Source organism: Geospiza fortis, unplaced genomic scaffold (genome assembly GCF_000277835.1).
Source record: "Geospiza fortis unplaced genomic scaffold, GeoFor_1.0 scaffold31, whole genome shotgun sequence".
NCBI classification, from domain to species: Eukaryota; Metazoa; Chordata; class Aves; order Passeriformes; family Thraupidae; genus Geospiza; species Geospiza fortis.
The window spans coordinates 368,293-382,416 of NW_005054483.1; the positions used below are offsets into that span (position 1 = coordinate 368,293).

Here is a 14,124-nt window from a genome sequence, read left to right on the forward strand (position 1 = left end):
GAACCTTCAAGCAGGCCAGTGCCGGCCGGGCCCCGCTCGCCGCGGGCTGCGTTACAACAGCCCGTATGCCGCGGGGACTCTCGTTCTTCAGGTGCAGTCACCGCAGCCCTGGGTAATGCTGCCGTAAGAATGACGTTATAAATGTTTAATGGATGCAAGAGTTTAAAATAGGAATGCCTGATACTGTGTTTGACAGCAATAGCGGTTTGAACCAAAACTGGGAAAAGAAAGTCTCCACTGGATTTGGTGGGTGTTGTTGTTGTGTCTCTTGAGAATGGGGATTCCACTGGCAAAGGGCTCATGAAAGAGAAATTCGTTCAGCTGCGATATATTATATTTCTATATTATATTACATTATTTCTATTGTAGCTTTATATGATATTATACTATATTATATTATATTTAATATAATACAAACTACTTTTGTGGTTGTAGTGACCAAGTTCAGCTGTGTTAGCTGATCCATGGTGAACTGGAATACCCTGACTTTTCTGGACTGTGTGTCTTCCTGTTGAAGTATGAAGTAAAATACTACAAGTAGTAAATTGTTTGCAGTATCGATGGTGGAGTTTCCTGTGCTGGGGAGTTTACAAGTACTAGGCATCTTTAATGCTGGGAGGGGCACGTGGATTGAAGTGGCAGGAGGAGCTGGTATGTTTGGTTGCATTCCTGTTTTTCCTTGCAGGAAGAGAGGATGGTGAGAGATCGGACTCTCCTCCAAGTGCAGGAGCCTGAGCAGCCCATCATGTGGAAGGTGAAGTTCAGCTCGGGGAACAGCAGTCAGCTGAGCAACCAGTGCAGGAACTCTGTGCAGGGGAAGCTCCTCATTACAGATGAACTGGGTATGGTTGATATTTGGTTTAATTTATTATTTATTCTGCATATGGCAGTGCTGATTGCTACTTTGTCTGACTGCTGATGGCACTTTGATGGAACAACTGCTCTTTATTAAGGCATTTTCACTCAGCCCTTGGCCTGTTCTCCTCTGATGGCTGAATTTCACTGTGGCTGCAGGTGCTGCTGCTTTGGTTGTGTGCACACCAGGCTCAGGCCCAGGGCTGTGTGTGTGTGACTGTGACCACCTAAAATTCAAAGAATTCCAGTTACCTTTGCACAGAACCCGGACATTGAGTCCTGCTCAGTTTGCTGTGGTTGCTTGCAGAGCTCTTTGTGTCTCCCTGCAGAGTGCTGCTGCTGTCAGAGGGGTTAGGGAGAGCAACTGAGGAAACCTTGGCCTTGTATGGAGGCAGCTCAGGGCTGGTGTAATTAGTGCTCAGTCACAGTTAACGAGCTCGTCTGACCCTTGTAAGCCCAAGGTTATTAACCACTTGTTGCAAGCAGTAGAAGTTAAAGACTTTCCTGCCCTGCACTGTGCTTGTTCCTTAGACCTGGATCTTTCTTGGCCACAAATCAAGGCTACAGAGAACCCACCACATCTTTTGTGATTTGCTTCAATGTTAAATTTGGCACTGCCTGACTTAGGCTTAGTGCCAGTTCATAAGATCTCTAAAAATTACAGCTCTCTCACTGTCCAACACTGTGGTAGTACCATTTCTATATATATTTAATATGATGTATATTCTATAATATACACCATATTTCTATACTGTTGAGGATTCCACTCAGCAATGAATATTACACTGTCCTGCATGGCTAAATCTAAGTCTCTTCATACTGAACTGTAAGAGAATTATCCAGACACAGACCTGTTGCAAAAATGTGTGTAATGGGTTTTTTTTCAATATAATCAATGCCAATCCCATTTCTCCTTTCACAACAAGGAACTGTGCCCAAAAAAAGTCAGAACTGAAATAATCTGCATTTCAATATTCATGGTGTATATAGAGCACATATTAGAGTAGGATGTGATGGCTGTGCAGATAACACCAGGCTGTTTGAAACATTGCTCTGCATTTCAAAGAGTGGCTGCACAGGACTGAGGGGATCATAATCTACAAAATTACAAACAAACCTGCTCTTAAGGAATGTGATCTTTACTGCAGATTTTCACAGAACATACAGAGGGATGTGCCTTGCCAGTTGTCACTCCTGTTGCTGTTTTCCAGGCTACATCTGTGAGAGGAAGGACCTGCTGGTGAATGGCTGCTGCAATGTGCATGTGCCCAGCACCAAGCTGTACAGCTGTGACAGCTGCCTGCCCAACGGCTGCTGCAGCATCTATGAGTTCTGCGTGTCCTGCTGCCTGCAGCCCAGCAAGGTGATGGATTTCCTCCTGCTTTCCAGGTGTTCTCAGCTGCTGGGGTCCCTCTGTGGCTAAAAGGGCTTCTTTGTGAGGAGCTTTTCCCTTAGAGGGACTGATCCTTTTCTCAGAATGATGAGGAAAACCTCCAAGGGGTGTATGGCAAACTATAAATAAAGCTTTAACAAAACTCATCCTTCCCACTTTTGGAAGGAAATACTGGGAGTCCTGCAAAGTGTTTCAGCTTCATTTGCTGAAAAGAAATGGTTGCAGAAGAGTTACTGTAGCCAGTATTAGTTTTTTAATTGTAATTTCCCCTTTTTCTATGAGCTTCTCTTAGATTCTTGTCCTGCTGCTGGGGTTCTGAGGCATTAGCCTTTGAGTGCTTGCTAGAAATCCTAAGTGGAGTTGCTTACTATTCCTCTGATACCTGAGCTTGTAGGCTGGGGTGGGCTTTGATTGCTCCTTGCTGGAGCAGTGTTTCTGATTTTTGCCTTCTCTTTGCTGACCACTTCAGCAACATCTCCTGGAGCGGTTCTTGAACCGGGCGGCGATCGCGTTCCAGAACCTCTTCATGGCAGTGGAAGATCACTTTGAGCTGTGTCTGGCCAAGTGTAGGACTTCATCACAGGTGAGGCACCAGCACATGTCCAGGGCCCAAAAAGTGCCCTTGGAAATGGGGCTCAGTGCTGTGAATGGCTGGTGTGTTGTGTTTGTATTTTCATAAAAGCTGAAGCCATGGCTGAGAGCCAGCCTGAAGGGAAAGCACTTTAATTTAGAGCAGGATGAGTTGCACATTCTCTGTAGAAAAGAGGAGCTTAACCAAAAAGAGACTGAGTTCAGCAACCAGTGAAGATCTCAGATGAGTTCTGGGGAAGATCTCATTAGGATGAAGACAGTGAGAGCAGTTCCCAGTAGCCTCAGAATGCTCTTTATTTTATGATACAGCTGGAGACTCACCCTGTGCTGACAATCACCTGCATGCTAACTCAAAAACTGTGCTGTAATTTCTCTGCTTATTAAGGACAGAGGTGAACTTCTGTTACCCATGTGATTTTATTAGAAGTTTTGCTCTAAGCAAGCAGTGGCCCTTTTAGAAAGTGCTGTTGGCCATAGCCTGCAGCTTCAGTATTTCAGGTAGCAATAGGGATGGACTGCAAACAAAGGATAGAGTTCCAAATGTCTCCAAAGTTACTGGGATTTTTACCCATAAAATCTGAACTCTAGTTTTTGTCAAGAGAAATGCACACATCTCAAGTTGCAACTTTATGGTGCTCTGCTTGCTTAGAACATCTAGTGCCTAAACAGATCTATTATTTTTTTTTAATGAACTCTGTTCCCACCTACTTGAGTACTCTCTTGAAAAGGAAGTTCTGGTTCAACATTGCAGTGCTGTAATGCATCAGCTGGCTCTTGTGTGCTGGCAATGCAGAGTTTTTTGATCCAAAGGCACTCTGATGTGTAGAACAATTTGGGATTTTTTTTGCCTGTGCATAAACTCTGTGCAATTGTTCCCTCCGTGAAGGGATGCCTTGTTCAACTGTGTGTATATTGTTAAAGCTTCTCCTCCTTTCCTGGCAGAGTGTGCAGCATGAGAACACCTACAGAGACCCAATTGCCAAATACTGCTATGGGGAGTACCCCCCAGAGCTCCTGCCTGTCTGAGAGCTGCACATCTGAGCAGCAGAGGAAGGAACTGGAGCCTTGAATCCAAAAGGACAAGACAGCAGCTGTTGCTTTACCAAAGCCTCGGTGTAAAAAGCTTGCCTTGGATGTGGGGGCAAACCCAGAGGTGAAGAGAGGAAGTAAGGAACTTTTTTTGGGACTGAATCTTGCTTTCTTCAATTTTTTGTGCACCTGCTTTGGAGTGCTGGTACTGTGCTGCTGTGCCAGTGCATTCTTTGAATACTTCCTCTGACTTTCAGGAATCGTGGAGTCAATGTAGGCTACAGAACATCATGAGGAAAATACATAATGTGGCTTTGCAGCTGTAAATAGAGGTTCAGTTGTGTCTCTGCAGTCCAGAGACTTTCCAGGGTCACAGTAGTAACTGGAGGACTTTTCCTTTCAGAGGGCAAAGTGTGCCCACTGTGCTTCTCTCTCTGGAGCCCTTCTTGGCGTGCATGGTGTACACTACATATGTAATTATGAATTATTTATTCATTTTATATGGGTCACTGGCTGAAAGTACAGATGCTTTGCATAGCTAGTTGTGGATGCCTTTCAGTCCCTGCTTTGCTGTGTCAGCTAGAAGGAATATTTTAGATCCTGACTAAAGTTGGTAGGGTTTTTCTTCCTCCTTAGTCTAAAGGAATTGCATTGGGATTTGTCACTATAGTCCTTAGTTCCTCTTATTGAGTTTAACCATCCAGAACTCCAATGGAGTTGTTCTGCCACAGTCCCATAGCACAAGAGAAGAGCAGGGATCTGCCTAGGATGGGATGTTTATTGTCTCTAAACACTTTCCTTGTAGCTCTGCAGCAGTTTCCTCAAAGAGGAGTCCAGTTTTGTGAGCAGCTCTGTGCTGTCCACTTGCTGACAGGGAGCAGGGAAGATTTGTTTGCTTGAACTTGTTCAGGCCTTGGTATTTCAAATTCACTCCTGGTTGTGCAGGAGGCCAAAGGGTGGAGCTGAGCTCGCCCCAGCACCTTTCCCAGAGCTGCCTGTGCCTTTCCAGCCTGCCCCAGTGAAGGAGGCAGGATGGCTCTGCCAGTTTGTCCAGCTCTCAGGCAGATCCTGAAATGTTTGACATCTGCATCTCAGGCAGCAAACTTCAGCTTCCTTTTAGCCGTTGGAACCCCCTTACAACAAATTCCAGCTGATCTTCACCTTTGACAAACATATTAAACAGGACTTAGTTAAGAAGACAAGAATTCATTATCCCCTGCTTGCTTTACACAATCCAGTGCCCAGTTCCCGCCACTGTACCTCAGCCAGCGGGGAAGGGAAGAGGGCAACCTGCAGCCGGGAGTTTAGGATAAAAGGAGGCTGCATGCTCCGAAATCTCGACAGAGACCCCACAGGGCTATGGTTTAGTGGACTCTCTCCCTTTATTGAATAAAGTTGCAGGATTCTTCTGTTTCCTTTGTGGGCATTGGCTTTTCATAGCGCGGCTTTTCGCACATAGTGAGCAGACGCTCCGAACACCGCGGGGCCCTGACGCGCACTGAGGTGACCCGGAAGTGGCGCGCCTGATTTTTTTTCTTCTTCTGAGCCAATAGTAGTGCCGGCTGCCCCTCACGTGACATCCACAATCGCCCTTGACTCCTAACTCCCGCCGCCGGGCGCGCGCCGAGCTGAGCATGCGCAGTGCGGCCTTCCAGGGCTTTCCCCAATTCTGTGGGAATTCTGTGGGATAATCCTTCATCCCTCTGTGAAAAAATGTCCCCAGAGAGTCCCCGCGGGGGCACGCGTGTCCCTGTCCCCTCAGGAGCTGTGCTGTGGCACCAGGGGCTGCTCCAGGGGTGGGTGAGGGCTGCCCCCGGCCCAGAGACCCCGCCGGGCCCCCAGCCCCTCACGGGCCAGGACTCTGCGGAAGCCCCAGCCAGGTGGAGGCCGCCTCGTGCCAGGTGCTGGAAGAGCCCAGGACAGCCAGGCCGAGGCCGAGCCCTCATCCTCCCGCTCTGCGGCCGTGCCCGGCTGTCTGCTGCCCCGGGAGGGACGCCTGGGGACAAAGAGGAGTTGCTGCACTTCCAGCTCAGGCAGCGCTGCCGAGCCTGCTCAAGCATGCTGATTTATTAAAAATATGGATATTGATCTAGTACCGATATCCAACTGTGACGGACAAAGACTCTCTAACAGTTTAAAATTAGAAAGTGTATGTTTATTGTGGGAGAGCTCCCAAATACACACCGCAATTTACAGGTGATTACAGAGTCCTTTTAGCTATACAAGTATTGAATACCCAAAATACAAATACATATTCATGACTTTGGTACATCCCAGTCCCCACTTCCTATGGTAATTAGTTCAAAAGCTATTAAGCATGCAGAGTTTGTTCCTCAAAATGAGTCGGTGGTCCCTTCCATGGGGAGGGGTCCCAAAATGAGGAAGTAAATGAAATCTTCCTTGTTCTGAACTTTCTACATTTTCAATGCAAATATGACAAATGAGCCCATTGGTAGAACTCCCATTCCCGTCTTCAATTGGTTCAGAACAGAGGAGGCCTACAATTGTCTTATGTTCCTAAAAGCTGTTTATCAGTTTCTATATTCTTCATTAGCTAACCAAACAATATGTTGACAAGCAATCAATTATCAGTTAACTACTAACTCTTAACTTCATCAAGGCCTACCCATTTATTTTGATACACTCCAATAAAGCTTATCTCTAACTAAAACCTCAGCTCCTCTAAAATCCCGAAATCCTTTGAAGTTTATGTCTCAATGCAAAGATGGATTTTCCCCATCCCTCCCAGGGCTGCCGCTCTCCCTGCTGGCAGAGGGTGGCCAGGGGAAGCAGGGAAGCTTCAGGTGCCATCTCTAGAGCCACCTGAGGGCGGGTGACAGGGCACAGTAATAGGTGCCATTGTCATCCTGGCAGGCGGCTGCGATGGTGAGGATGCAGGCGTTGCTGGCCAGGTCTTTGGTGGCCGAGAAGCGCTCGGGAGTCATGGCAGGCTTGTGCTTGTCCCTCTCGGAGTTGTAGTAGAGCAGGTACGTGAGGGAGCGGCCCGGGCGCTGCTGGTACCAGGAGATGCCGAAGTGGCTGATGTTGTACTGCGGGCTCAGCGTGCAGGAGAGCCGAGCGCTCTGCCCGGGCTGCACCAACACCAAGCGGGGCTGGCTCAGCACGGGCTGAGCCCTGGCTGCTGCACGCACCAGGGATGCAGTTAGTGATGGGCTGAGCCATGTCCCCCATCACCATCACCCCAAAATGTGATGGGGGACACTAACAGCCCATCACTAACCACAAAACATTCCCCAACCACCACCCTGCTCATTGCATCACAAACACCCAAATCAAACCAACCCCCCTTGGAGAGCCCAGGCCTGCCCTCCACCCTGCAGTGCCCCCAGGCAGAGCTGCCTCACCCCCTTACCCGTGCCCAGCGTCCCCAGCAGGAGCAGGACTGTGAATCCCAGGGCCATGGCAGGAGGCAGAGGAAGGGAGGCTGTTTCAGAGCAGCTCTGGGGTGCTGCTCAAAGCGCGGGTGCTGTGCCGTGGCCACTGGCGGGGTGTATGTAAATGACACGGGGGGCTCAGGGACTCTGCTCCCCGGGGCTGCTCGCTCTGCTGCAGCTGGGCTTCAGGGAGGGGGTGAGAGCCACCACCCTCCCCTCAACCCATTTCCTTCAGCTGCACCAGCACACCCACAGCTCACCCCACGCCCTGGGCACTGGGGTGGCATGGCTGACCATCTCTCTTCGCTGATGGGAGGAGCAGAGAGGTTTCCCTGCAGTCCCACACCCAAGCCCTCTGCTGCCAGGCATGCAGGAGCCTGAGCCACACCGTGCCAAGGATGCTCTGGGGGGCAGCAGGCTGGGGGCCACCAGGGAGAAGGGAACTGTCCCATCACAGAAATAACAGGAGGAAAGCTGCTGCTGCCTTCATGCAGCTCCATCACTGTGGCAGGAATGGCTGGGCAGGGTCTCAGCATAACTTGCAGCAGGGAGCTGCTGGGGCTGCTGCCTCTTGGCCAGGGCCACCTCAGGAGCAGCAGCGTGGCCAGCCCTGGTGGGTGGGTGGGTGGCTGCTGAGGCCATCGGGCAGGAGGCGTGGTGTCCCCAGGGAGAGGTGGCTGCAGCACAGCTGCTGCGGAAGGACAGCAGACTGTCACAGACACGGCCACCGGCTCAGCGGGCGTGAAGCCACTCCCGCCTGTGACACCTGCCACGGGGCCACTGTGTCACATGGCCACCAGCCCGGGCTGTCCCCAGCCGTGAGGGCAGCGGGCACCTCTCGTGTGCCAGAGCCACCGGGCACCTCCTGCCCCTGCCAGTGCCACCTCATCACCACCCGGGGACAGCCACTCCCTCTGCAGCACCCACAGAGGCCCCCAGCCAAAGACGTTTGCAGGTTTGCCCCTGCAGTTATCAGCAGTTTGTGTTTGATGAGCTCTGGCAGGTAGGAGCACCCTGCAGGTGCAGCTCCAGCTGCTGCCCACCAGCACTCCCCACATTCTGCCAAGTGGTGCCAAGATGAACACAAGTCTCCCTGCACTTGTCCCAGGGTAGGAGTGTCACACACACACCTTGTCCCAAGCTCTGAGCCAGTCAAGTCCATGGATTAGAGTGACTGTGAAATGAAACCTGGCAAGACAGGGGGAAATCACCTCCTCATGCAGAGGGGCATTCCAGAGAAAGGGAATTTGTCCTCAGAGCAGGTGAGCGCTGGATAATGCAGCACATCAGTGTTGTTACTTTCCAGCCTCCCCATCTGCTGAGCAGCCCAGGGTCATGATTTCATCCATGTTTTCCACAGGAAAAGGGGATGATGCTACAGGGCCCTGGCTGCAGGCACACTTGCACAGCAACGTTTGGGTGCCAAATACAAGGTGCAGCTGGCACATGACCATGTCCACCATGGGGCTGCAAAACCCCAGTGCCTCCTGCTCCAGGGCAGGATCCTCAGGGGGGTTTCTCCAGTGGCATCAGCCATGTCACACAGCAGGCCAGGCTGGCCTTGCAGCAGTGCTGGGCTCAGCTAGGAGCAGGATGAACACATGAGGCACCACCACAGCCCAGATGAGCTGCAGGACAAATGGGGTGACAGGAAACACCACGAGACTACAGAAAGTCTGAAATTCAGAGCATCTGGGACCACATGGAGCAGGCAGCCTTCCCACAGGCTGCTGTTTAGCTCAGCCCTTGCTCTGCCTCCTCTCTCCCCCCGCAGGAGGCTCGGGAATCTGCAGGGGCCGTTCATTCCCTGTTGCTGAGCAATCTGGCTACTGAAACCACAACAGCGTCAGCGGGGATGGAGCCTCTGTGCCCGGGACTCTGCCGCAGCTCCCAGCGCTGCCTGCAGGGAGGGACCCGGCAGCACCACCATGTTCGCCACGGTGAGATTCGGAGGTAGGTGGGGCCACCCTGGTCACCCCCAGGAGGGGCAGGGAGGGACACAGCAGTGCCCAGGGCTGAGGGAACAGGCAGGAGAGCTCTGCCAGGCACGGCAGCATCCTGCACCTCACTGCTTTTATTTATCTATTACCCCTACACTCCAAATCATGGAGGGAAACCACTCCAGCAGAGCTGAGCTAAGCACAGGGAGGGAGGCTGAAGGTGAGGAGGAGTTCCCAGCCTGGCAGCTCTGGGAAAGCACTGGAGGGGGCCCTACTTATCTAGACACAACCAGAAGAGCTGTGGAGCACAAGTGCCAGGTGCCAGCAGAGCTCCTGTGTTCTGGGCTGTGTGGGAAGGGTTCCCTGGCTGAAATCCTGGCTCTCAGTGTCAGAGAGCAGGCATTTGTGGGAAGGAACGAGCAGCCCTGACCTTACCCAGCTGGCTGAAAGCCTTGGCCCTACCCCAGACACTCGTGGCTGGAGCCATCAGACACACACCGTCCTAAGCCTTTGCTCCCTCTGCTATTTGAATTGGATCCCCAGCTCTGAGTGCTGATGCGTGTCAGCCCTGGGGGATTTCTCAATTGTGACAAACTCGGTCAGAGTTCATGGCCAAAATATCCTGGGTGACTCAGCCACAATCTCCAGCTCCTTCCCCTTGTGACTGGGACCAGCTCCTAGGAGGGCACTGGCAAGGACCAGGCCTCACTGCTTGTCCCGACTCATGCTTGATGAAACAAAGTTGAAGGACAGAGACACTTTATCAATCAGAACCATTCTCCCTAAATGAAAGTGCTCATCTTCTCCCCTTGCCCTGGGGCACTCTCAGCACCCATGGCTGTAATGCAGGTCCTGAAAGCCCTGCTGGTGCCACCTGGGGGTCCTGCCTCTGCTGGCCACAGTGGGCACCTCTGAGCCTCCTGCTGTGCCCATGGGTTTGGGGTGACCACGCTCCTCTCTCAGATCTCATTCCCTGTCTGCAGCCAACTGCCAAGAGATGGTGAACCTGCTCTGCTGTGTCCAGACCCTCACAGGCCACCTGAAGTGGAAGTGTCAGTGCAGGCCTGAAGGTAGGAGTGCTCTGGGCTGTGGTCACCAAGGGACTGCCACTCACCCATAGAGAGCAGCACACGGTAAAAAACGGGTCACATGGGAGTCACAGAACATCCCAAAACACAGGGAAAGGGACAGCAAACCTCCCACTCCCCAGATCTCAGCAGATTCTATTCTAAGTGTAACTTGCCAAGGAAAATGCCTCTAAACCCCTCAGGCTCACGTTGGCCCCACAGGGGCAGCCTGGGCTCCCTTCACCACGTCTCTCTCTCCAGACTGCATTGATCTTATGGATGAAAAGGGCATCCTGATGAACCTGAGCAAAGTGGAGGATCCTGCATCTGAATATGCCAGTAAATACCTGCAGGGAAGGCAGCGCTACATCCTCATCAGAGCTGTCCGTGAGTCCCTGTGCAGCCAGCCCTGGGCAGGGCCTGCTCTGGGGGCAGCTCTGGGGAGGGCTCTGCTCAGCAGCCACTTGGACACAGCCCAGAAGTGCTGAGGAGGCAGAAGCCAGCTCAGATGAACAGCTAGAGCTGAGCCTTTGTTTGTCCAAGGGCTGCTCCAGGGGAGAAGGAACTTTTCCTGGGCAGAACCACCTGCCTCAGTTACAAGCCTTCAGTTTACAGCCAGGAGAGAGATTAATCCATTTCTCCCACTCTGCTGCCAGGAGAAGAAAACTCTGAAGCCATCTGCTACGAATCCTTGCTTGAGGACCTGGGGAAACACTACCCTGAGCTCCCAGGTAAGAGCCAGGCACCCACTTCGCCTCCACAGAGGAGTCAGGGGTGCAGGCATCACTCCTGTTCCACCTCAGCCCTCATACAGCACCTGTGGGACTCTCCTCTGATCCCTGTGCTCCTTCAGGGCTCCTGGGGGCAGTGAGGGCACTCAGGCACCAAGGGAGGGGACAAGCAGGGCTGCTGTTACACCCCACAGCAGGCAGAGCCCTGCCCAGCTTGTCCCCCTGGCAAAGAGAGGCTCATCTCCTTGGAACAAACAGGGGGGAAGGACATCAGGAGAAACGGGGAAACCCTCAAGTGTCTCTCCAGGCTGTAGTCCCACATGTTGGCAGTGCCTTGCTCAATATGTAATGGGCAACTGACCAACACAGCAGGAAAACAGCTCTGGAGGGGCTTGGTCACTCCACAGATCGGCTGCAGCAGCTCTCAGGAAAGACTCAGAGGACAGAGCAGAGGAAGAAAGGCTCCTTGCAGAGGGCTCAGCCTCACACCAGCACCCGAGCCAGGAACAGGACCACCTCACAGAGCAAGAGGAGCTTGGAACACAAGAGCACCCCTAAATGAGGAACAGACCCACCACTGGTCAGCACAGCCTCCACCAGGGCCCCAAGCCCTGCCCAGGTTCTTATTCCAGCACAGCAGAGCCCCTGTACTGAGCCCCTCTCTCTAGGATCCCCTGGCCCCCCAGAGCTTCACACATCCCAAGCTGTGTCGTTCTGGTTTTTTAAGATTTTCTAAGCCTTCTATGTCGACATTCTTGTACTGAACTTTCTCACACACTTTCTGTAAATAACTCATTGTTTTGCATTGCTTTATGGAGGAGGAGAAAGTTGATGGACTGTTGGTTTGACCAGTGTCATCAGAGAGGTGGCACTGTCACCCTCCAATCCACTGTCACTCTTGGAAAACTATAAATGTTGGAGTCAGAAAATAAACTTCCCTTTTCTTCACCTTGAGAACAGCAGTGTGAGCTTGTGTTCTTTTGTGTCCTATAGCGACAAAGCTGCACCCTGGCAAACTCAGCATCACAGCCAGGCACAGGCACCATCCTCCTGCTCCCCTGGCATGGCCTGCATCCCCAGGGACAAGAACCTGCACCTCCTCCCCACCCAGCTGCACTCCCAGCACTGCTGGGGCTGCTTCCCACTGCAGCACCCTGGAGTGGCCCTGCAGGGACTGCCCTGCAATCTCCAGGAAAAGCTGCTCCAGAGACAGCACACCTGCAGGAGCAGCTCTTTGCCAAGGTGGGTCAAAGGCAGAACACACCTGCTGCAGGTGCTGCTGCTGCTTCTCCACCCAGAGCAACACACCAACAGCCTAATACATTTATTTCTTAAAGGGAGTTGAACAGCTTTGCAGTGGTTCCTCCCTGCTCTCACAGGACAGCTCAGCACATAGAGCACTTGGGCTTTCATTCTCTGCCACTTAGTTTTTCCCTTGGCTGTCTCTAAGGAGAACACAAGACACCCCTGCTAAGGCCAGGCACAGCTCAGGATATCTCTACCAAGAACTTAAGACTGTGACATTTAGAAGGGGCAGGATTTTCAACAGGATCTGCTAACAGCATTTACCACCTAGATTTGGATTTCCTCACAGATCCCAGCAAGGGGCTGAGAACCTGTCCTTTATTCAATAGTCAGATCAAAAGGTTAAAAGACTCATTCTGCCATAAAAAATGCATCAGTTGAGCACCTGAAAGTGTCCTGGCTTCACTGCTGTGCTACTAAAACTCCAGCTGAAACCTCAGAATTCCCTGTTAGACCAACGTGAGGAACAGGGTGTCCTGCTGGAGGCCAGTCAGGGCAGCAATCACGAGGCCGTGCTGCCAAGGTGACTGCAAGAGCAAAGCAGCTCCAAACTTCACCTGCTGCCAGTGACCTTGAGAACATTGCATAACCTGCTAAAGCCTCAGAGTCACATCAGCCAACTGTACCCAAGTGCCACAGCCAGACAGGTCACACTCTCAGCACTGAGGGCAGGACAGGTACTCAGGAAGAGGATATCTACAGAAAAGTAATTTGTCACTGAAAATCCCATGGGACACGTGTTGGCTTACCTCACTGCAGCCTCTCCTTGGCCTGGAGGGCAGCCAGGAGGATCCCCTTGTGCCAAGTCATGCAGGCCCAGTCCTTGCTGGGCTGCACCCCCTGTTTGCAGGAATACACACTTGTGCCTTGTCCTCTGGCTGTCAATGTTAATGCTTTGGTAGCTTGATTTTAGCTTAAGAATTAAATAAAGAACATGCACAGGTGATAGGTCCAAATAAATTCTTTTATTTCTCTGTAATAAATACAGTGCTATCTGAACACTGAAGACCCTTGGGTCCAATCATTCCCTTCCTTCCCTACTAGTTCAGAAGCGAATTACCACTAGAATACTCCTGGCTGGTCAGTCTGCTCCCTCCAGCTCACTCCCTGTCTGTCCTGCCACTCCCTGGGGAGAGCAGGGCTCTCTACACCACGATCCTCTTCCCTACGAGGGGGCGAATTCTTCACAGGAGAGAAGAAACACCTACAGGGAGGAAGAAGAAAATCAGCATCAGGAACATGTTCCAACAGCTAGAGTTAAAGCTCTCTCACCCAGTGTAACGAGATCATGACCTAACTACGGACAGCAGCTTGTACCAAATACGGCAGGAATTAGAGAGTCAGCCAGGGAGAGCAGCAGGATGCCCATGGCAGCAAGAGTGGATCCTCTAGAAGGTACCTACAGCCTCCCAGCCTTCACAGAGACATGGCCACAATCATTTCCCCTTCCCTTTGCAGCTGCCTTCCTGACTAAAAACACAACTGCGTCCTACTAAAGCCCTGAAGGGCGCCATATCCCCACACAAGGCGGTTTCTGCCACCCGCAAACCCTCGGAGGCGCCGTGCCGGCAGCAGCTCCCTCCCGCAGGCGCAGGGCCCGCTCACCGTTGCTGTACTTGCACTGCTTCAGAGCCTCGTTGAAGCCCTCGCACAGGGTCAGGTCTCGCTGGTTGGTGGCGCACTCCAGGAACTGCTTCATCTCATAGTGGCACGGTCCGTACGGCGACTGCTGCAGCACGGCCGGGGGCTCCTGCGGCCACGGGCGCGGTCAGGCCGGCCGGGGGCAGCGGCGTCGGTTCCAGCGCGCTCCCGTCCCCT

At 52.2% G+C, this 14,124-nt stretch overlaps 3 protein-coding genes and 1 long non-coding RNA gene across 4 annotated transcripts in view; 2 read left to right on the forward strand and 2 right to left on the reverse strand.

Annotated features, from left to right (window-relative positions):
- CUNH12orf49 (chromosome unknown C12orf49 homolog) overlaps positions 1–5,281 on the forward strand; it is a 5,446-nt gene extending 165 nt beyond the window's left edge. The window contains exons 2-6 of the mRNA XM_031063153.1: positions 518–537; positions 643–842; positions 2,067–2,218; positions 2,718–2,831; positions 3,782–5,281. Of these exons, the coding sequence (XP_030919013.1) occupies positions 518–537; positions 643–842; positions 2,067–2,218; positions 2,718–2,831; positions 3,782–3,865 (570 nt within the window). The 3' untranslated portion in view covers positions 3,866–5,281. The remainder of the gene's footprint in view (positions 1–517; positions 538–642; positions 843–2,066; positions 2,219–2,717; positions 2,832–3,781) is intronic.
- Positions 5,282–6,681: 1,400 nt separating this feature from the next.
- On the reverse strand, positions 6,682–7,290 carry VPREB3 (V-set pre-B cell surrogate light chain 3). Its single transcript, XM_005428448.1, has 2 exons — positions 7,242–7,290; positions 6,682–7,010 (listed from the first exon to the last, which is right to left on the reverse strand). The coding sequence occupies exons 1-2, from the start codon at positions 7,288–7,290 to the stop codon at positions 6,682–6,684; spliced, it is 378 nt and encodes a 125-aa protein (XP_005428505.1).
- Positions 7,291–9,102: 1,812 nt separating this feature from the next.
- On the forward strand, positions 9,103–11,821 carry CUNH22orf15 (chromosome unknown C22orf15 homolog). Its single transcript, XM_005428414.3, has 5 exons — positions 9,103–9,216; positions 10,187–10,273; positions 10,532–10,657; positions 10,927–11,001; positions 11,409–11,821. The coding sequence occupies exons 1-5, from the start codon at positions 9,192–9,194 to the stop codon at positions 11,561–11,563; spliced, it is 468 nt and encodes a 155-aa protein (XP_005428471.1). The 5' UTR covers positions 9,103–9,191; the 3' UTR covers positions 11,564–11,821.
- A 1,430-nt stretch (positions 11,822–13,251) lies between these two features.
- On the reverse strand, positions 13,252–14,116 carry LOC102037630. Its single transcript, XR_265482.3, has 2 exons — positions 13,912–14,116; positions 13,252–13,510 (listed from the first exon to the last, which is right to left on the reverse strand). It is a non-coding gene; the product is annotated as an uncharacterized LOC102037630 (long non-coding RNA).
- Positions 14,117–14,124: the final 8 nt, after the last annotated feature.

Bases quoted from the DNA above. Each gene is read 5' to 3' on its own strand.
- CUNH22orf15 (XM_005428414.3), top strand. From the start codon at position 9,192: ATGTTCGCCACGGTGAGATTCGGAG. The intron at 10,274-10,531 runs GTAGGAGTGCTC...CTCTCTCTCCAG, and splicing joins GTGTCAGTGCAGGCCTGAAG to ACTGCATTGATCTTATGGAT. The intron at 11,002-11,408 runs GTAAGAGCCAGG...GTCACTCCACAG, and splicing joins ACACTACCCTGAGCTCCCAG to ATCGGCTGCAGCAGCTCTCA.
- VPREB3 (XM_005428448.1), bottom strand. From the start codon at position 7,290: ATGGCCCTGGGATTCACAGTCCTGCTCCTGCTGGGGACGCTGGGCACG. The intron at 7,011-7,241 runs GTAAGGGGGTGA...TGGTGCGTGCAG, and splicing joins GCTGGGGACGCTGGGCACGG to CAGCCAGGGCTCAGCCCGTG.